We start from the raw sequence: 23,769 nt of genomic DNA, 5'->3' as shown, positions 1-23,769 counted from the left end.
TCGATAGCATTACAGTTGTGTTGAGGGAAGATATTCCTGGAGGGAAATACATCCAGGGAGGTTATTTGGGTTGAACTGAGAATTAAGAAAGGAATGATCACCTTATTGGGATTGTATTATAGACCCCTATTGGTCAGAGGGAAATTGAGAAACAAATTTGTAAGGAGATCTCAGTTATCTATAAGAATAATAGGGTGGTTATGGTACATGATTTTAACTTTCCAAACATAGACTGGGACAGCCATAGTGTTAAGGGTTTAGATTAGATTCCCTACAGTATGGAAACAGGTCCTTCGGCACAACAAGTCCACACCAACCCTCCGAAGAGTCACCCACCCAGACCCATTTCCCTCTGACTATTGCATCTAACACCGTGGGCAATTTAGCATGGCCAACTCATCTAACCTGCACATCTTTGGACTGTGGGAGGAAACCATGCAGACACGGAGAGAATGTGCAAACTCCACACAGACAGTCGCCCCAGGCTGGAATCGAACCCGGGTCCGTGGCGCTGTGAGGCAGCAGTGCTAACCACTGAGCCACCGTGCCACCTCGATGGAGAAGAATTTAAGTGTGTTCAAGAAAAATTTCTGATTCAATATGTGGATGTACCTATGAGAGAAGGTGCAAAACTTGACTACTCTTGGGAAATAAGGTAGAGCAGGTGACTGAGGTGTCAGTGGGGGAGCACTTTGGGCCCAGCGAACATAACTCTATTAGATTTAAAATAGTGATGGAAAAGAACAGAACAGGTCTAAAAGTTGAAGTTCTAAATTGGTGGAAGGCTAATTTTGATGGTATTAGGCAAGAACTTTCAAAACCTCACAGGGGCCATTGTTTGCAGGTAAAGTAATGGCTGGAAAATGGGAAGCTTTCAGAAATGAGATAACGAGAGTCCAGAGACAGTATTTTCCTGTTAGGGTGAAAGGAAAGGCGGTAGGTTTAGGGAATGCTGCATGATTAAAGAGATTGAGTGTTTGGTTAAGAGAAAGAAGGAAGCATATGTCAGATATAGACAAGATAGATTGAGTGAATCCTTAGAAGAGTATAAAGACAGTAGGAGTATACTTAAGAGGGAAAAAATGGGATACGAGATTGCTTGGCAAATAGAGTTAAGGAAAATGCAAAGGGTTTTTACAAATATATTAAGGACAAAGGGTAACGAGGGAGAGAATTGGGGCCCCTCAAAGATCAGCAAGGTGGCCTTTGTATGGAGCTGCAGGACATGGGGGTGATACTAAACGAGTATTTTGCGACAGTATTTACTGTGGAAAAGGACATGGAAGATTTAGAATGTAGGGAAATAGATGGTGACATCTTGAAAAATGTCCATATTACAGAGGTGATGGTGCTGGATGTCTTGAAACACACAAAGATGGATACATCCACAGGACCTGATCATGTGTACCCTCGAACTCTATGGGAAGCTAGGCAAGTAACTGCTCGGCCCCTTGCTGAGATATTTGTATCATCGATAGTCACAGGTGAAGTGCTGGAAGACTGGAGGTTGGCTAATGTGGTGCCACTATTTAAAAAAGGTGATAAGGACAAGCCAGGGAACCAAAGACTAGTGAGCCTGATGTTGATGGTGGTCAGGTTGTTGGAGGGAATCCCGAGTGTCAGGATGTACATGTATTTGGAAAGGCAAGGACTGATTAGGGATAGTCAACATGGCTTTGTGCGTGGCAAATCATGTCTCACAAACTTGATTGAGTTTTGTGAAGTAACAAAGAGGATTAACAAGGGCAATGATTTATATGGACTTCAGTAAGGCATTCAACAAGGTTCCCCATGGAGACTAGTTGGCAAGGTTCGATCTCAAATACCGGGAGAACTAGCCATTTGGATACAGAACTGGTTCAAAAGTAGAAGACAGAAGGTGGTGGGAGGGTGGTTTTTCAGACTGGAGGCCTGTGACCAGTGGAGTGCCACAAGGATCGGTGTTGAGTCCACTGCTTTTTGTCATTTATATAAATGATTTGGATGCAAGCCTAGGAGGTATTGTTAGTAAGTTTGCAGATGATACCAAAATTGGAGGTGCAGTGGACAGTGAAGAAGATTACTTCAGAGAACAATGGGATCTTGATTAGATGGGCCAATAGGCTGAGAAGTGGCAGATGGAGTTCAATTTAGATAAAGGCGAGATGCTGCATTTTGGAAAGGCAAATCAGAGCAACATTTATACACTTAATAGTAAGGTCCTGGGAGTGTTGCTGAACAGAACCTTGGAATGCAGGTTCATAGCTCCTTGAAAATAGAATTTCAGGTAGATAGAATAGTGAAGGCAGCGTTTGGTATGTTTTCCTTTATTGGTCAGAGAGTTGAGTACAGGAGTTGGGAGGACATGTTGCGGCTGTACAGGACATTGGTTAGGCCACGGCTGGAATATTGCGTGCAATTCTGGTCTCCTTACTATCGGAAGGACGTTGTGAAACTTGAAAGGGTTCAGAAAAGATTTACAAGGTTGTTGCCAGGGTTGGAGGATTTGAGCTATGGGGAAAGGCTGAACAGGCTGGGGCTGTTTTCCCTGGAGCGTCAGAGGCTAACAGGTGACCTTATAGAGGTTTATAAAACCAAGAGGGGCATGGCGAGGACAAATAGACAAGTCTTTTTCCTGGGATGGGGAGTCCAGAACTAGAGGGCATAGGTATAGGGTGAAAGGGGAAAGATATAAAAGAGACATAAAGGGCAGCTTTTTCATGGTATGTGTATGGAATGAGCTGCCAGAGGAAGTGGTTGGGCATGGTACTGTTTCAACATTTAAAAGGCATCTGGGTATATGAATAGGGAAGTTTGGAGGGATATGGGTCGGGTGCTGGCAGGTGGGACTAGATTGAGTTGAGATATCTGGTCGGCACAGACGAGTTGGACTGAAGGGTTTGTTTCAGTGCTGTATATCGCTATGACTCTTTACAATGGCACTCGTACTGGTGAAGGACGGAATTGTTCGCATGGAATAGAAATTGAATTTGGCAGGTACATGGTTGCGGGTATCACAGAGATGTGGTTTCAAGGGGATCAGGGCTGGGAATTAAATATCAAAGGATTTGCATCCGATTGAAGGAGGAGTTTTGCTGAACAAAGAGACTTTTGAGTCCAGGTTCATAGTTCCTTGAAAGTGGAGTCACAGGTAGATAGGATAGTGAAGGTGGTGTTTGGTATGTTTGCCTTTATTGGTCAGAGCATGGAGTATAGGAGTTGAGAAGTCATGTTGCTGTACAGGACATTGGTTAGGTCTCTTTTGGAATATTGTGTGCAATTCTGGTCTCCCTGACTAAGGAAGATGTTGTGAAACTTGAAAGGGTTCAGAACAGATTTACAAGGATGTTGCCAGGGTTGGAGAGTTTGAGCTATAGAGAGAGGCTGAATAAACTGGGACTGTTTTCCCTGGAGCGTCAGAGGCTAACGGGTGACCTTATAGAATTTTATAAAGTCATGAGGGGTATGGATAGGGTAAACAGACAAGTTCTTTTCCCAAGGGCTGGAGAGTCCAGAACTAGAGGGCATAGGTTTAAGGTGAAAGATTTAAAAGGGACCCAAGGGGCAACCTTTTCATGCACAGGACTGCAAATGAATGGAATGAGCTGCCAGAGGAAGTGCAGAGTCTGGTACAATTCCAACATTTAAAAAGTACCTAGATGTGTATATGAATAAGAAGGGTTTAGAGGGTTTTGGACTAAATGCTGGGACAAGAATAATTGAGGATATCTGGTCCACATGGACGAGTTGAACCGAAGGGTCTGTTTCCATGTTGTGTATCTCTATGACTCTATGACAGGCAGATGGGGAGAGGGGATGGGTTGCCTGGTTATTAAACAATGAAATTACACTTATAGTAAGTGATATAGGGTCATAGAATCTGCATAAGTAGAGTAGAGGAAATGCAATGGAAAAAGAAAGGACTCTATTAGGTAACATTATTCATTAACGATTTTGAACAAGTAACTGAAAGCATTGTTGCTATGTTTACAGATGATACGAAGATAGTTGGAGTGACAGGTGGTGTTGAGGTGGCAGTAAGGCTGCAGAAAGTTGTGGATAGGCTAGGAAAATCTGTCAGAAAATAGCAGATGGAATACAAATGTGGGAAAGCATGAGGTTATGCATTTGGGTAGGAAGTTTAATGGCATAGTCTATTTTCTAAATGGGGAAATACTTCAGAAATCTGAAGCACAAAGGGATTTTGGAGTCCTAGCTCGGATTCTCATAAGATTAACATGCAGGATTAATTGGCAGTTAAGTAGTGTTATGAAATCGAAAGCCTGTATGGTCACTTTAAGATAAAAGTGCTTTTCCGAATTTAAAGTACAGCCATAGCTGCCAGCTAAAGGTCGGGCTGTTCCAAATGTAACAATTGGCTGTTAAATGGATGTCTGAGTTTTGGTTCTTGTTTTGACAACAATTCAAATTTAACCAATTAGTTTAAGTTATGCCCAGGATTCCAGAAGCCAATAGAATTTGAATTTTATTGTTTTGACACCTGGAAACCAATCAAATTATAAGAATGACATGTGTCATGGGGGGGGGGGGGGAGAGAAAGAAGAGTATATAAACCGGTATTTTGAAAATTAGAGGAAGAGCAACTGCAGTACAGTCAGCAAGCTAACTGCCCATCTGACACCTTGCTCTCAAAGAAATTAGAAAACATTCTCCATCAAAGGTACCTTTTCATGTGAAACATACTCGCAGTGATAAGGAAGATGACAATCCAGTGAAATCAGCAGCTGCAAGAGTGAAGACACCAAAGTCTTGAGACACATATCGTCTGGAGATTAAGTTAATGTAATGTTTAATAAGTGTGTTATTGGAACAGCATATTTTTCACAGAGTTGGGGTCAGATAGTAAGTTGTTAAAGAAAAGGGCACTTGGACTTGTGAATAGTTTTCTTTAGTGTTCACTATTAGAGTTAAGAAAATCAATGGTTATTTTTCTTTAAATAGTGGAATTTAGTTCTGTCACTCACTCACACATTTTAACAGATTACGAGGTGAGGCGAGGCGAGCTTTTCTGGGTGTTCGGTTTTAATTAACAGAGGGGTTTGATTTGAGTCATAACAGGAAGGCAAATGCAATGTCACCATTCATTTCAAAAGGGCTAGAAAACAAAAACTGAGATGTATTGCTGAGGCGATGTAAGAATCTGGTCAAACTGCATGTGGAATGTTAAGTAGTTTTGGGCCTCATATCTGTGGAATGATGTGCTGGCATTGGAAGGGGTCAAGAGGACGTTGACAAAAATGAGCCCAGGATGAAGGGCTTGTCATACAAAGAGCAGTTGAAGACTCTGGTTCTGTACTTGGAGTTTAAAAGATGAGAGGTGATCTCATTAAAACATTGGAATACTGAGAGGTCTGAATAGAGTGGATGTGGAGAAGATGCATCCACTAGAAGAGAATAGGAGCCAAGAGCACAACCTCAGACTGAAGGGATGATCTTTTAAAACAGGCCTGAAGAGGAATTTCTTCAGCTGGAGTGTGGTGAATCTGTGGAACTCACTGCAGAAGGCTGTGGAGATCAAATAATTGAGTATATTTAAGACAGAAATAGAAGACAAGTAACCTTAACACTTGGAAACATTAATGGGATTAGTCAAAGTCAGCATGGGTATATGAGAGGGAAATGATGCTCACCTAACCTACAGGAGCTTTTGAGGACGCAACTAGTAGAATAGACTGGGGGACCAGTGGTTATTGTGTATTTGAATTTGAGGATAGCTTTTAATAAAGGTCCCACTTAAGACGCTTTTGGGCAAATTTAAAGTACACAGGACTTTGGAGATAAGATACTGGCATGGATTGAGAACTGGATGACCAACCAGAAACAGAATGGGAATAAATGGGTCATTTTGTCAGGTGACAGGCGTGACTACTGGTGTACCACAGGGATGAGTGCTAATGTTATTATGAAGGAGTCAAATGCAATATTTCCAAGTTTGTTAATGACAAAACTCAGTGGAATTCAGAGTTAAGGAGGATGCAAGGCTGCTTCAAGGTGATCTAGATAAGTGGACTGCAAGGTCAAACACATCTCAGATGCGAAAATGAGTATTCAGGGTGAAAAACAGAAAAGCAGAGTATTATTTAAATGGGTGAATTTTGGAAGGTGGACATACAAAGTGTCCTTGTACATCAGTCAGTGAAAGTAAACAGACAGGTTCAGCAACATTTAGGAACCTAAAGAGCATGTTGGCCTTCATTGCAAGATGATGATAGTTCAGAAGTTGTGATACCTTACCACAGTTTTATACAAACCCTTGATGAAATCATACCTGAAATCATGTGTATTTTGGTCTCCTTACCTATGACAGGATATACATGCCGCAGAGGGAGTGAGTGGGTCAACACAAAAGTTCAAGGTAAGAAGTGATAGGACAGCTTCGTTCTATGGGAAGCACATCCTGTGGCACACTGGAGAGTTTGTGTGCTACACTGGTATTAACAATGGTGGTAGAAAGGGCAATGTGGTCCTGCAATTGGAGTTTAGGGACCTAGGCAGACAATTAGCAAGCAGAATCTCTGAAATTCAAGTACATCGAGAAATAGGGAAGACAGATGATGTGTGGTTGGAAAGATGGTGCTGGAGGGAAGGCTGTAGATTGCTGGAAGACTGGGGCTTCCTCTGGTTCAGAGGCAAATTAGACAAAGGTAACTTATTATATGCAGTTGGAGTAAGGGAGAAAGTAATGAAGTTATCTTATCTATTAGTTTTCAGCCAAAGGCTGTTTTTCATTTAGCTAATTGAGGGTTTGAACTCAAATGGACTTGGTGGTCATAGCACTTTCATCTTGCACATCATGTTCTTAGAGCAAACTAATTTTGCAACTGCAGTCAAACCATATCATTGTTTCTCAAGAAATTAGAGACTAACATCATATATAAAGAAACACATATTTTGGCAAAATGCTTAATATGTTACTAAAACATCTCTATGTTCTAGACACTGAACTTTGAAGAATATTGGTTCATTACATAGGTACAAGGTAGAGTGAGAGGTAAATGCTTTGCAACATGATTTAACACCAAGTTTAAAATAAGAAACAAACACAAAATGCTGGAAATGTTCAAGATATCATCTATGGAGAAAAACAACAAGTTAATGTTTTAGATATACCCTTTTTCCAAAATGTGTTTGGAAATGTTTTTAAAAAGGGGTCTATCTACACCCAAAACATTTTTATTTCAGAAGTTGAGAGGCCTATTAGTGTTTTCTGCACTTGGACTTTTTTTTGAGGTCCAAAAAATGCAGCATTTTGCCCCTTGACCAGGGTAAGGCTGGAGTCCGATAACAGGAAGAAAAACCCAAATTCATTATATATGTTATTCGATCTTGCTGCAGAACTGACCTGATGTTATTGACACAATCTTCATGAGCTTCAGACAAAGTTCTGATGTGTTTTGAAGATACTGGGTCAAACAAGAGAACTTCAGTCTGCTCACATGCTACCGTCAACACAGATCTACATCGGGAATAAAACAAAGACTTAGCAGCAAATCAAATAAGTTTTTATTTTCAAACTGTAAATGATATTTGACTGTCGTATTTGATATTTTAATAATTTTTAAAAAGTGCAAAATGTTTATTTATCATTTTACTGCTAGCTAAGATGAGTGTGATTGCCCCTCAATATCAAGGTGGCAATTGACCAAGTGTTGCATCAAGGAACCTTAACAGAACTGCTATCCATTCAGCAGCTTCACAGCAAAACTAAAATTGCAGCTGGTCATCATTGACATGAATGGCTGGAATATCTCAGAACTGCTACAATACAGAAGGAACCAATTTAGCAATTGACTGAATGTCACCTTAACTGCTTTTTCTGCATAGCCCTGCACACACTTCCTTCTCAGATAATTATCTAATTTTCTCTTGAGTATCTCACATGAATCTGCCTCCACCACATTCAGGTGGTGCAATCCCGAGCAAAACATAGAGTGGAAAGAAATGTTACATCACTTATTTCTTTTGCAAATGACTTTAAATCTGTGCACTCTGGTTCTCAATCATTTTACTAACGAGAACAGTTCTTCCTTACTGGTTTTATCAACACCCCTTGTGATTTTGAATACTTTATTAAATCTCACCTCGACATTTTCTTCTCCAAGGAAAATAGTCCAAATTTCTCAAATCTACCTACACAGCTGGTCACAGAATATAGAACAATACAGCGCAGAACAGGCCCTTTGGCCCTCAATGTTACGTCGACCTGTGAACTATTCTCAGCTCGTCCCCCTACACTATCCCAAAATCAACCGTGTCTAAGGATTGTTTAAATCTCCCTATCATCATTAAGACCATTCTCATGAATTTTCTGTGTTACCTCTTAAGTCTTCACATCCTTCCTAAAGTGATGCACCCAGAATTGATGCCACACTCCAGTTAAGTCTAAACCAGCATTTTAGAAACCTATAAAATTCTAACATGACTAAACAGAATAAACGGAGGAGAGATGTTCCCAATGAGTGGAAAATCCAGAACTAAAGGGTCACAATCTAAGGATGTGGTTTAGGCTATTTAGAACTGAGATGAGGAAAACTTCCTTCACCTGAGAATGTTGAGCTTGTAGAATTCTCTGTCAGAGAAAGCATTGAGACCAAAACATTGAATGTTTTAAGGAGGAGTTAGATATCTACCTTAAGATAAAGGGATGAAAAGGGAGAAAGTGGAAACAGAATACTGAAATGGAATGATCAGCCAGGGTGAAACTAAGTGGCAGATCAGGCTTGCAGGGGCCAAAAGGGCCTGCTCTTGTTCCTATTTTGTGTTTCTATGTTTATACAGGTTTAACACAACTCATTTTCTTTGATACTTTTTGCCTGTATGAACAAGGTCTAGGATGTTTAACCTATTCTCTCAACCCGTCCTGCCAGTTTTAATTTTTATGCTTATAAAATTCCAGTCCCTCCACCCCTGTACTGCCAATAGAATTGTGCAATTTATTTAATATTCCATTCATATTCTTCCTACCAAACTAAACCAGTTCACATTTCACTGTAATGAGCTTCATCTCTTACTTGCCCAATCAGTCCATCAGTCTGTCCTTTCACCATTCATATTGCTTCCAAACTTTAGATCATAAACAAATTTTGAAATTGTCCCCAATGCACCAAGATTCAGGTCATTAATACTGTGGTAAAGGTTCATGATGTATTAATATTTGTAAACTTTGATCCTGAAGTGTATAGCACAGTCTATAGTTTCATATTTGCTTTTTATTTCTGTGATTGTATTTCTGTTCTTGAGAATGGCACCAGGGTCTGAAGTTTTTTGATACATGCATTCTTAATATGCAATTATAGCCTTGAAGTAGAGATTCAGGTGAACACTTAAGTGTATTAGGAGAAAAAAGGTCTGAAGAAACTACTTATTGCTGAGTGACAGGTGTTCAGTCTCTAAGAAGTCAGGGTTGTAGAAAAAGCTGAGGAACAGCGGCACTGTGGTTCAATGATTAGCACTGCTGCCATAAGGCGCTCGGGACACTGGTTTAATTCCAGCCTTGGGTGACTATCTGTGTAGAGTTCACATGCTTTTCCCATGTCTGTGTGGGTTTCTTCCCACATTTCAAAATGCACAGGTTAGGTGGATTGGCAAATAGTCTATAGTGTTCAGGGATGTGTAAGCTAGGTAGATTAGCCATGGGAAGTGCAAGGCCACAGGGCTAGGGTAGATGGATGGGTCTGAGAATGTATATAGGGTATAAGTAGGTAGGGAAAGAGTTGAGTTCTGAGTTTTGTGACACAAGAGGTCCAGCTGAGCATGACTCAGAGCAGATAAGGGCTTTTGTCCGAAACGTCGATTTCGAAGCTCGTTGGATGCTGCCTGAACTGCTGAGGTCTTTCTGCACCACTAATCCGGAATCTGGTTTCCAGCATCTGCAGTCATTGTTTTTACCTCTCAGATCAGATAAGAACATGCAGTTAACAAAGGGGTGCTGGAGGCAAGGGTAATGGGTTAACAAGATGGAAAAGCAGTCATTATGTAGAACTATTGAACAATATTGGAAGCATTCAGTATATAAGGTCAGTTAACAAATGGAAAAGTATCCATTATACAAATTCAGTTAACAAGTTTAAGAACATTCACTGAACAGCAGTAAAAGGCTTAATCTCTACTCGCTGATTGTAACTGTCACCCAATTACAGAGGAACCTCGATTATCCGAATACCAATTATCTGAAAATCGGATGTTGGATGGGGTTGAGTTGGGGTGTGTGTGTGTGTGTGTGGGGACAGGGGTGGTGTTGGACAGGTTTGGGGAGCGGGGAGTGTTGGGGCGAGGGTGGGATTGGACGGGGGGGGGGGGGGGGGGGGGGCGAGGGCTTGCACGCTTTGCGCTGTGGGGCAGGGGGCTGTCTTGGACCAAGTTGGGGTGCAGGCAGTGTTGGATGGGGTTTGGGCGGAGGTGGTCAACGGGGCAATGGGCAATGTTGGGGTGGAGGCTCACGCGCTGTACTGCTGCATCTCCTAAACAGGGAGCAGGCTTTAAAATCTCAGCCCCAGAGGAAAGGCATTTAATCAATTACCCAAACGAAATATTGCCCGCCCATCTCATACGGATAATCGAGGTTCCCCTATTATATGTATTTGCCTTATCTGGATGCTCGTCCCTGTAAAATGACTATTTAATTCATTAAGAAACTGTTGTTCGAAAGACGACCGGGAACCTTTGTCCCTGCACACATGAGCGATCATTCTCTCTCTCTCTCCAGGGCCTGGAATAAAAGAAGGTAAAACTACTCTGTCTCTGAGCGTTTTGCTTCGACTGAAGTGGGAAACAGGACAACAGGTCTGGGTGGGATGCTCTTCGGAGAGTAGATGCGTACATGTTAGGTCAAATTACACTGTAGGGATTCTATTCCAAGTCCAAAAATGTGCAGTTTAGGTGAATTGGCCATGCTAAATTGCCTGTAGTGTTAGGTGAAGGAGTAGATGTAGGGGAATGGATCTGGGGTGGGTTGCTCTTCGGAGGGTCGGTGTGGATTTGTTGGGTCCAAGGGGCTGTTTCCACACTGTAAGTAACCTAATCTATTCTACAAAAAAAATTCAAAAACTGAAAACTTCTAAAAGCAAGAAACATGCAAACCTTATCTGTTTGCTTTAAAAATGTTTAGATATCACCAAGAAGAAATGTTGTGGAGGTGCTGGTATTGGATCGGGATGGACAATGTTCATCAGGGGCTGTGCTCCGAAAGCTTGTGATTTCAAATAAAACTGTTGGATTATAACCTGGTGTCGTGCGATTCTCACTAAGAAGTTCCAGTGATGCCCAATGAACTGGAATGTTGCATTACACTGTAACATTGGTAAAACAGGGAGTTAGGTGGAAGAAGGTGGTGGTGATCAGTTGCTCCTTTCCTCTCATTGGTGAGTACGTCCCTTTAACACAAAAGTAAAGTCTTAGGGAACTTAGGACACAAGGGAAAAGGGCAACTTTAAGGAACAGCTGGTCAGAGAGAGCACAAATCTGGCAAGAAGCAGCAGAAAAACTTTCAACAGAGCAATCTAACAATACCTTCACTCAAAGGAAAGGTAGACTTCCCGCAGTGACTTCAGGGTTCAAAAATGATACAGGGCAATGGAAGCTACTGACTGGGTGGATACAGGTAAACAATTATTTGTACTACTATTGCTTATTGTTTGTGGAGTTTGGTGGTTTATAGTTTGTAAGGGCTACATTCTGCCTTAATGAGGTCAAAGAAAAAAGGACCATAAAGTAATCGATATTATTTTACTTTAAGAAACCATTAAAGCTTTAATCCAAAAGGAGTGAGTCATGGCAGGGGAGCTCAAAGCCATGGTTGACTCCTCCTACTTTATGTGGGAAGCCAGATACATTTCCAGTGGTGAGGCCAATATGAATGCAGAAGTATCTCCAGCCACAGCTCCTTGAAGCCCTGGTTTCAGAGCTGAAGCAGGGGCTGGGAACACTGTGGGACTGGCATGAAGCTGGGAGTATTGTGAATATGATGCACTGAGATTTTTTTGTGTGTGTGTGGTGGGGGGTGGTGGTGGTGGTCGTCGTCACAGATTCCACAGGCAGAAAGGGAATGGGTAACCACAAGGCAGAGTCAGAAAATTAAGGAGACAATGCAGGAATCCCTGTGGCATTCAACTGCAAAACAGACATATCGCTGGGGGGAAATAGCCTCTCAGGGGAAAGTGATTGAATCATTGCTGGCTCTGATACCTGGGACAGGAGGACAAATTGTGGAATGCAACTGTTACAGGGGGTTCAATTATAAGGGGAATAGATAGGCATTTCAGTGGCCACAAACAAGATTCCAGGATGATTCTCTTTGTAAATAGGGTGTCAAAGAGAGTAACTTCAACCAATTAGCCTTTTTGTGGGAAAACATATTGGAATCAAATAAGCAAGTCATAATAGAACATTTTTAGAAAAACATAATGTAGTCAAGCACAGTCAGCTTGGCTTCATGAAAGGGGAACTGTATCTGAAGAACTCATTAGAGTTTTAGGGAAGTCACAACCAAAATGGATAGAAGGCAACCAGTGGTTGTGTTGTATTTGAACTTCCAGAAGGTATTTGACAAGGTATCTGACTAAAGTTTAAGTAATAAGAGCCCATCGTGTTGGAGGTCGTGTATTGGCATGGATAGAGAACTGGCTAATGGGCAGGAAAGAGCAGTTGGGGATTGGAACTCCAATACTGTTTATAATATGTATTAATGACTTGGAGGAAGTAAGTAAATGTAACGTAGCCCAATTTGCACCAAACATTAAATTGGGCATTTGACAAGGTTCTGTAGGGTAGATTGTTTACCAAGGCTAGATCACATGGAATCCAGGAAGATCCAACTATTTGGATACAAAATTGGATTGAGGAAGACGACAGAGGGTGGTGGTGTGGGGTTGCTTTTCAGACTGAAGGGCTATGACCAGCAGTATGATTTTGGTCATTTATATAAATAACTTGCATGTGAACATAGGAAGAATGGTTAGTGCATTTTCAGATGTCACTAAAATTGGTGGTGTGGTGGACAGTGAAGGAGGTTATCTCAGAGTACAACAGAACATTGATCACATGGCCCGAGGAGTGGCAGATGGAGTTTAATTTAGATAAATTTGAGGGATTACATCTTTGTATGCAAATCAGGGCAGAACGTATACAATTAACGGGAGGACTCTGGGGAGTATTGCCAAATAAAGAGACCTTAAAGTGCATGTTCATAGTTCCTTCAAACTGGAGTTGCAGGTAGATAGGATAATGAAGAAAGCATTTAGTATGCTTGCCTTTATTGGTCAGTGTACTGAGTATAGAAGTTGGGATGTCATTATGCAGTTGTACAGGATAGGCCATTTTTGGAATACTGCGTTCAATTCTCATCCCCCTCTAATGGAAAGATGTTGTTAAACTTGAATAGGTTCAAAAAAGATTGACAAGGATGTTGCCAAAGTTGGAGTGTTTAAGCTAATAGGGAGATGCTGAAGAGGCTGGGGCTGTTTTTCCTGGAGCCTCAAGGGCTGAGGGGTGACCTTATAGAGGTTTATAAAATTATGAGGAGGTTTAAGGTGAAAGGGGAAAGATGTAAAAGATGCAAATTCTTCACGCAGAGAGTGGTGCATGTATGGATTGAGCTGCCAGAGGAAGTGATGGAGTCTGGGACAATTACAAGGCATCTGGATGGGTATATGAATGGGGAAGGGTTTAAAGGGATATGGTCCAAATGCTGACACAAATGGGACTAGATTAATTTAGGATATCTGGTCAGCGTGGACAGATTGGACTAAAGGGTCTGTTTCAATGCTATATAACACTATTGTTCAAGCAGAATCAAGGGTTCTGGGGAAAAGGCAAGAAGGTGGATGTAAGGAATGCCAGATCAGCCATGATCCTACTTAATGGTGGAAGAGACTCAAGGGCTGAACAACCTGCTCCTAGTTCTATTTCATATTGTCTTACAGGAAAGCTGATGGAATGTTGATCCTTATTTCAAGGAGTTGGAGCAGAAGAGTAGGGAAGTCTTACTGCAACTGTACAAAGGTGCTGGTGAGACCTCACCTGGAGTACTAAGAGCAGTACTAGTCTCCTTATTTAAGGAAAACATATTTCATTGGAGACCGTTCACAGAAGGTTCTTTGGAACAATCCCTGGTATGGAAGGATTGCCTTATGAGCAAAAACTAAATTAATTTGGATTCTATTCACTGGAGTCAAGAAGAATACAAGGTGATCTCATTGAAAAATAGTGTATTCTTAAGTGGCTTGACAGGGTAAATGCTGATATGTTCCACCTCAAGGGAGAGTCTCGAACTGTTTCACATGGCCTCAGAATTAAGTGGCCCGAATTCCTTGCCACAGGGAGCTGTGGGATAGAGTGCTTGTATATATTTAAGGGTAAGATTGATTGTTGATCAGTAGGGAAATGAACGGTGAGTTTGTTTTTGTTCTTGTATATATCCACATTCTAATCAATTGTTCAGTGAGACAAGTGAGGAAATAGCTAGGGCACCAGTAATATTTTTCAATTCTTTTCTGGCCGCAAGAAAAATGTCAGAGGGCTGGAGGACAGCCAATGTGGTAGTAGTATTCAAGTAGGGAGCAAAAGATAAACCAGGAAACTAAGTTAGTCAGTCTAACCTCTGCAATGGGGAAAATACTGAAAGGAATTCTGAGGGACAGAATTAATCTGCACTTGAAGAGACAGATTAATCAAGAATTGTCAGCACGGTTTTAAGGGGAGGTCATGTTTGATCAACATTACTGCATTTTTTGAAGGTGTGATCAGGTGTGAAGATCAGAGAATCCCTAGTGTGGAAGGAAGCTATTTGCCTATCAAGTCCATACTGGTCCATACTCCCACCCAGATCCACTCTCACTATACTCCATAACCTTGCATTTCCCATGACTAATCCACCTAACCTACACATCCATGGACACTATGAGCAATTTTCGATGACCAATCCACCTAAACTGCACATCTTTGGACTGTAGGAGGAAACTGGAGCACCCGGAGGAAACCCACGCAGAAAAGGGGAGAATGTCTGTGTGGAGTTTGCACAGTCACTGAGGCAGATATCGAACCAGAGTCCGTGGTGTGAGATTCAGTAATGCTAACCACTGAGCCACAGTGCCACCCAGAGCAATGCATTTCCACAGACTCCTTAGATATCACGAAGGCTTTTGATAAGATCCCTCACAGGATTATGATAACAAAGTTAGGAGCCCAAATGTTTGAAGGAAATTTAGCAAATTGGATCCAGAGCTGTCTGACTGACAGGAAGCAGGGGTTAAGGGATGTTTTTGTGACTGGAAGCATGTGTCCAATGCTGTTCTGTTGGGCCCTTGCTGCTGTGGTATATATAAACAATTGTAGGTGGGGTGATCAGTAAATTTGTCAATTATACAAAAATTGGTGGGATGGTAAATAGTGAGGAGTATAGCCTTAGATTTCAGGATGGTCAGATGTGCTGATCAGTGGCAAATAAATTTCAATCTAGATATGCATGAAGTGATTGTACTTCAGCAGGACAAACAAGACAAGGGACTACATAGAGTGATAGAAATGTACAGCACGGAAACAGACCCTTCGGTCCAACTCATCCATGCCGACCAGATATCCGAAATTAATCTATTCCCATTTGACCACATTTTGCCCATATCCCTCTAACCCCTTCCTATTCATGTACCCATCCAAATGCCTTTTAAACATTGTAATCATACTAACCTCACAACATTCTTCCAATAGCAGGGACACAGAATTGCACAAAGTATTCCAATAGTGATCTAACCAATATCCTGTACAGCCCCAAAGTGACCTCCCAACTCCTATACTCAATGCACTGACCAATAAGGCAAGCGTACCAAACACCTTCTTCACTATCCTATCTACCTGGGACTCCATTTTCAAAGAACTATGAACCTGCACTCCCAGATCTCTTTGTTCAGTGACACTTCGCAGGGCGTTACCACTAAGTGTATAAGCCCTGCCCTGATTTGCCTTTCCAAAATTCAGCACCTCATGTAAAGCTGAAATGAACTCCATCTGCCACTCGTCAGCCCATTGGCCCATCTGATCAAGATCCCATTGTACTCTGAGGTAATCTTCTTCACTGTCAAAGTACCCATAATACCCACACCCATAATACATTCATATCCAAATCATTTATATAAATTATGAAAAGAAGTGGTGCCAACACCAATCCTTGTGGCACACTGCTGATGACAGGCCTCCAGTCTGAAAAGCAACCCTCCACCATCACCCGGTCTTCTATCTTGGCCAGTTCTGAATCCAAATAGCTAGTTCTCCCTCTATTCTATGTGATCTAACCTTGCCAATCAGTCCACCATGAGGAACCTCATCAAATGCCATTAAGCGGAGGTTAACCGCCCCCATCCCACCCCACCGTTTCAGAACTAAACCAAAACACGTAAACAGGAGCACCTGGTCCTACAATGTGTAAAAAAAAAAGAGTGCAAAAAGTGTATTTAGCACTGTTTTTCAGCAACTTCCTGTGGATAAACAGAATAAATCCCTGACACTCGCTTTAAAATCAACAAGTAACAATTTATTTATCTAACAGTGAACAAATTAACTGAACTATTAACAAACCAAATAAATCCCTACTAACTATTCCTGAATAAAGCAAGATTCTAATGGTATGCTGTTCAAATAAATACAAATCCCACTCATGAAAAAAGTAGAATCTGGACTCTTGAAACTACAGCCAAGTTACATGTCTTCGAGTATGTCTTGTGCCTTCTCCGTCAATTCTCCTGTCAGGAATAATAACGAGTTGTGCCATTGGTATCATTGTTACTTAGATGGTGCTTTCTCCAAGATATACAGGAGGCTGTGAAAGCCAGCAATTCTCAAAAGTGGAGGGCCGTTAGCTCTGGTGGATGGCAGCTAGTTCTGGAGTCTTTGTCCAACTGTTCCCTTCTCTTTATATCCATGATGACATATCAATATTTCTTACATTAGAATTGGTCCTATGTTGTCAAAATCATCAGATTTAAATTTACTAGGCTTTTGGTTTCTAAACACCTGGTTCAAATTGACTGGCTAAATTCAAAAGCCTGTTATCTTAATTAAAAACTGTTGTCTGGCCTGCTAACTGTACAGCCTTTCAATACAAGTGTTTCAATTCGCATGCTCTCTGTGCACTCAAACTTTCAAGCTGCTACTCACAAACATGTGTTTTAAATTTCTAAGTACAGAAAATGCACATGATCTTTTAAAGGGACCAAGCAATACTCCACCCCCAGCACTTTACAAACACCAAATCTAAATGTACTCTACCCAAATTCACAACATAACCCCTTACTGAAGTCCATACAGATTACATCCACCAGTCTGCCCTCATCAATCCTGTGTTACTTCCTCAAAAAAATTCAATCAAGGTCATGAGACATGATTCCCCATGCACAAAACCATGCTGACTATCCCTAATCAGTCCTTGCCTTTCCAAATACATGTAAATCTTGTCCCTCAAGGTTCTCTCCAACAACTTGCCCACCACCGATGTCATGCTCACCAGTTTATCGTTCCCTGGCTTTTCCTGACCAATGTTTTTAAATAGTGGCACTACGTTAGCCAACCTCCAGTCTTCTGGCACCTTATCTGTGTCTACTGATGATACAAATGTCTCAGCAAGAGACCAGCAATCATTTCCCTAGCTTCCTACAGAGTACTAGGTTATGCCTGATCAGGTAGGCGAAAGTAAGTACTGCAGGTGCTGAAGATTAGAGTCAGGGGTGTGGTGCTGGAAAAGCACAGCAGGTCAGGCAGCATCCAAAGAGTAGGAAAATGTGAATTCTTCTCTCCTGCACCAGTTTCTCAGCCCTGCATGCATCTGCTCTATCCATCTATTCCTACCCTCACTAGCTCGTGGCACTGGGAGTAATCCAGATATTACTACCCCGCCAGGACCTACTTTTTAAATTTCTGCCTAACATCCTATATTCTCTCCTCAGGATCTCATCCTTTGCTCTTCCTATATCAATTAATTCAAATGTGTATAATGACTTCTGCATGACCTGCCTTCCTCACCTATATTTCCTAGAGATAACCCATCAACCTGACTGTATCTACAGTTTTTCTCCCTTCCTACAACTGCCATCCATCACACCCCCTCATTGCTTCCAACTGCCACTCCAACCAATCCATGTGATCCAGTAGTATTCGCAACCAAATTCACTTCCTACAGACATAATAGTCAGTAACACGGAAACTCTCCCTAATCTTCCACATCTGACAGGAAGAACACACCACTCTACTAAAGGCCATCTTTGTTTCTTAACAATCTACAGACTCAGAAACTAGCACAGTCTTACTGCTCTGAAAAACTGCTCCAGGCTAACTTAGTCACTATGTTTTAGATTTTTAAAGTTTAATCAAGAGACAGATCTCAATACAACATATAATGAAAAAAGAACCCACTCTACTCACTATTGTAGCTTTATAAACTAAACAGTAAAGTTATTCTTATTCCCTGAGCTGTCTCATATCTGTACTTTAACAACTTAGTTGCTCCCCTGCTGACAGCTGTCCCACACAGGTTTCTCCAAGGTCAGCTGTGAATTTTGAAGCTTAGACAAGCTCTCATGTCCAGAGATACTTAAAACTTAAACAGCAGAGGCAGTAGCTATGCAGATTCACTGCTGAGTCAGACAGCAGTGTAGACTTCTTTCCCTGTTTGAATCATGTGGTCACCAACTTCGTCTGTCTTCCTCCATTTTCAAAGTGCCATTGTTTTGATATTTTTCCCTGCTCCTAGAATCCAAGAAAATCAACTTCAACAGTGAAAATACCTCAACAAAAAAAAAGCAGCTCTTACAGCCACAATTTTTTCCTTTCTTCCCTCTTGGATTACCCTGAACCCTTTGCGAACAGTAGGACCTTGGGAAATACCAAGGATCAGAGGAACGTTGGTATTCATGCTCACCGGTCCCTTAAAGTCACAAGAAAGATAGATATAGTTGAGAAGGCAGATGGATTCTTGCTTTTATTGGCAGAGGCAAAGAGTTTAAGAGCAGGGAAGTGATGCTGGAACTGTGTAAAACGTTGTTCGGGGAACAGTTTGTGGGCTGTTCTGGAATACACGTTATAGGAGGGATGTGATTGCACTGGACAGTGCACAGACAAGATTAACCAGGATGTTGTTTGGGCTAGAGAACTTTAATTATGAAGAGAAATTGCATAGACTACACAGGTTGTTTACCTTGGAGCAGGGGAGACTGGGGAAGGATCATGGTTGAGTTGTATAAAATTGTGAGAACCATAGATAGGATAAACAGGAAGAGACTTTTCCACCTTGGTGAAGGGATCGATGACTAAGGACATACATCGAAGTTTAGAGGCAGGAGGTTTAGAGGGGATGTCAGGAAAAATGTTTTCACCCAGAAGGTGATGGGAATCTACAACACGACCTGAAAAGGCAGTCGAGGTAGAAACTTCACAACATTTCAGAAGTATTTAGTAACAGCTGAATATATATTTTTTTGAACAACAGCGTGACATTTACAGCTCTACACACCTGACACTACCCTAGTTTAACATAACACTGTACGAGAAAGAGTCTTGGAGTCATAGAGATGTACAGCATGGAAACAGACCCTTCGTCCAACCCGTCCATGCCGACCAGATATCCCAACCCAATCGAGTCCCACCTGCCGGGACCCAGCCCATATCCCTCCAAACCCTTCCTATTCATATATCCATCCAAATGCCTCTTCAATGTTCCAATTGTACCAGCCTCCACCACATCCTCTGGCAGCTCATTCCATACCCGTACCACCCTCTGTGTGAAAAAAATGCCCTTCGGTCTCTTTTATATCTTTCCCCTCTCACCCTAAACCTATGCCCTCTAGTTCTGGACTCCCCGACCCCAGGGAAAAGACTTTGCCTATTTATCCTATCCATGCCCCTCATAATTTTGTAAACCTCTATCAGGCCACCACTCAGCCTCCGACGCTCCAAGGAAAACAGCCCCAGCCGGTTCAGCCTCTCCCTATAGCTCAAATCCTCCAACCCTGGCAACATCCTTGTAAATAGTTTCTGAACCCTTTCAAGTTTTACAACATCTTTACAACAGGAAGGAGACCAGAATTGCACGCAACATTCCAACAGTGGCCTGTACAGCCGCAACATGACCTCCCAACTCCTGTACTCAATACTCTGACCAATAAAGGAAAGCATACAAAACGCCTTCTTCACTATCCTATCTACCTGCAACTCCACTTTCAAGGAGCTATGAACCTGCACTCCAAGGTCTCTTTGTTCAGCAACACTCCTGAGGACCTTACCATTAGGTGTATAAGTCCTGCGAAGATTTGCTTTCCCAAAATGCAGCACCTCGCATTTATCTGAATTGAACTCCATCTGCCACGTCTCAGCCCATTGGCTCATCTGGTCAAGATCCTGTTGTAATCTGAGGTAACCCTCTTCGCTGTCCACTACACCTCCAGTTTGGTGTCATCTGCAAACCTACTAGCTGTACGTCTTACGCTTGCGTCCAAATCAGTTATGTAAATGACAAAAAGTAGAGGACGCAGCACCGATCCTTGTGGCACTCCACTGTATGAAAACAGAAGTCAACCATTCAACCCATTAAGTCTCCTCTGCCATTCAATGAGATCATGGTTGATCTGATAATCCTCAACTCCACTTCCCTTTCTTTGCCCTTTAACCCTCAATTCACTTACAAATTAAAAATATGCCCTTTTCAATCTTGAATATGCTGAAAGACAGCCTCTACAGACCTCTGCAACAAAGAATGGCACAGATTCACTACTCTGAAAAAAAATCCTCATCACTGTCCTAACTGGGTGACACCTTTAAAATGATGGCCTCTGCTCCAAGGCTCACCTACAAGAGACTCTCTCCAGATCTATTCTGTCAAGTTGCCTAAGAATCATGTGTGTATCAATAAATTCACCTGTCATTCTTCTAAACTCTAATAACGTACAGGCCCAACCTATTCAGCTTCTCCTCATTTGAGAGGATCTGACCATGCCGAGGATCGAACTCGTGAACCTCACCTAGATTGATTCCAATGCCAGTATTTATTCCACAGATAAGGGACCAAAGCTGCTCACAATATTCCAGCTGTGGTCTGACTGGTTTGTTATTTAGTTTTAGCAAGACCACTTATTTTGATACTCCAATCCCTTTGAAATACAGGTTAGCATTCAATTTAACTTCCCTATTACATGCTAAATTTGTATTCTAACCTTTTGTGATTTCTGTACAAACACACCCAAATCCCTCTGTGTTATAGGATTCTGCAGTCTTTGTTCAACACTTCTATTTTTTTTGCCAGAGTGGATAACTTCACATTTATCCACATTGTATTCAATTTGCTAAGTTTTTGCCCACTCCCTTAATCTTCTCCAGTCAGTTCTGTTATAACGCAATCTCATGTTATAAGAAAATCACATAACAGCAGCACAATTTAAACTTATGAGGCAGGAATCACATTATAACTAATACACACTCCAAAAGTTTGCACTTTAGAAACCGTGTTCCCCAATTCGTTAATCACGTAATCATGAATTTATATTAACAAAATGCGTTATCGCGGAACAACTTATTTGTCTCTCAACACACTTTATAACATCTTCACCATTTGCTTTCCTGCGTATTTTGTGTCATCCACAACTCTGGCAATTGTATATTCATTTGGGCAGAGGAGTGGCAGATGGAGCTTAAATTAGATAAACGTGAGGTGTTGCACTTTGGAAAAGCAAATCAGAGCAGGACTTACACACTTACTGGTAAGGTCCTGGGGAGTTTTGCTGAACAGAGACCTTGGAGTGCAGACTCATAGTTCCTTGAAAGTGAGTCAAAGGTAGATAGGATAGTGAAGAAAGCATTTGATATGCTTTCCTTTATGGGCCACAGCATTCAGTATAGAAGTTGAGAGGTCATGTTGCTGCTGTACAGGACATAAGCCACCTTTGGAATATTGCGTGCAATTCTGGTCTCACTCTGAAACTTGCAAGGATTCAGAAAAGATTTACAAGGAAGTTGAAAGTGTTGGAGGATTGAGCTGTAGGGAGAGGCTGAACAGGCTGGGGGTCTTTTGCCTGGAGCATCGGAGGCTGACGGGTGACCTTATAGAACTTTATAAAATCATGAGGAGCATGGACATAGTAGAAAGACAAGGTCTTTTCCCTGGGGTTGGAGAGTCCAGAACTAGAGGGCATAGGTTTAGGGTGAAAGGGGTAATATATAAAAGGGATCTAAGGGGCAACGATTTCACGCAGAAGAAGGTGCATGTATGGAATGAGCTGCCAGAGGAAGTGGTGGAGGCTGGCACAATTACAACATTTAAAAGGCATCTGGATGGGTATACATATAGAAAAGGTTTAGACGGATATGTGCTAAGTGTGGACAAATCGGACTAGACTAGATATCTGGTCGGCATGGACAAGTTGGATGGTAGGGTCTGTTTCTGTGCATCTCTATGATTCTATAATTATAAATCAAACAACATGAGGTAATAGTCCAACAGATTAATTTGAAATTATAAGCTTTCAGAGCCTCAGGCAAGGTACGATTGGGACAAAAAAAAGCTTCAGATGGTGGAATCCAAAGTAGACAGACAGAGGCTGGAAGAACACAGCAAGTCAGGCAGCATGAGGAAGCGCAGTGTCCTAAAGAAGGGTTACACCCAAAACGTCGACTTCTGCACCTCCTGATGGTGCCTGGCTTGAAGCAGTATGATAGGGAGGAACAAGACAGTATTTACAAGCAAAAACTTTAAAACTAGCTGCCCATGTTGAATTCTTTCAATAGTTAGGAGGTAGATTGCTGTTTAAAATGCAAAATCCAGATTCCTTTCAAGCCTTTGTCCATAGACAATGAAAGGTTTTATCAATGTAGAAGGGATGATATCTCAGTTTAGACAATGCACTTTAGATGGGAGGTCCCATTTCAAATCTATGTTGGACTACAACGTGGTATCATTTGATTTTTGACCGTGTCCACTCCAGTCTAACTCAACATCTCCACATCATAATTATAAATAATTATGGTTTCCGCACTCATCCCTGTGACACACCACTAGTTACAGGTTACCATCCTACTAACAGCTCCCTGATCTCAATTCTCTTATCTTCTATTAGATGGCCAACTTTCTATCCACGATAATATGTTACCTCCAGCACCACAGCTGCTTACCTTATTAAGTAGCCTAACATGCACATTCCTGATGAAGGGCTTACACCCAAAACTTGGACTCTCCTGCTCTTTGGATGACCTGCTGTGCATTTCCAGTGCCACCCTTTTTGGCTGACTTCTCCAGCATCTGCAGTCCTCACTTTCTCCTAATATGCAGTACCTATCAAATACATGAGATCCACTGTTCCCCCTTTATTTATCCTGCGTGTTACTACGTCAAAGAATTCTAACCAATCTGACAGGCATGATTCCTCTTCATGAAGCAATACCAACTCTGCCTGATTGCTGATTTCTAAATACTCTGCTCTTACATATTTTATAATAGATCCTAACATTTTACCAATGGACTTCGTGCGTGAGAAATCATGTCTCACAAACTTGATTTAAGTTTTTTGACAAAATAATAACGGGGATTGACGAGGGCAGAGCAGTGGACGTGATTTATATGGACTTCAGTAAGGCACTCAACAAGGTTTTCCATGGAAGACTAGTTAGCAAGGTTAGATCTCATGGAATACAGGGAGAACTAGCCATTTGGATACAGAACTGGATCAGACAGAGGGTAGCGGTGGAGGGTTTTTTTCAGACTGGAGGCCTGTGACCAGTGGAGTGCCACAAGGATCGGTGTTG

General features: G+C 41.7%; 1 protein-coding gene across 2 annotated transcripts in view; it reads right to left on the bottom strand.

Annotated features, from left to right (window-relative positions):
• wdr32 (WD repeat domain 32) overlaps positions 1-23,769 on the bottom strand; it is an 88,037-nt gene that overhangs the window by 62,523 nt on the left and 1,745 nt on the right. For both annotated transcript variants that reach the window (XM_072583701.1, XM_072583700.1), the window contains exon 2: positions 7,343-7,456. In XM_072583701.1, the coding sequence (XP_072439802.1) occupies positions 7,343-7,456 (114 nt within the window). The remainder of the gene's footprint in view (positions 1-7,342; positions 7,457-23,769) is intronic.

The sequence above is a fragment of the Chiloscyllium punctatum genome, chromosome 14 (genome assembly GCF_047496795.1).
Source record: "Chiloscyllium punctatum isolate Juve2018m chromosome 14, sChiPun1.3, whole genome shotgun sequence".
Classification (NCBI taxonomy): Eukaryota; Metazoa; Chordata; class Chondrichthyes; order Orectolobiformes; family Hemiscylliidae; genus Chiloscyllium; species Chiloscyllium punctatum.
Note: the sequence above shows the minus strand (reverse complement) of the source record. Positions and strands in the feature narration are given on the sequence as shown.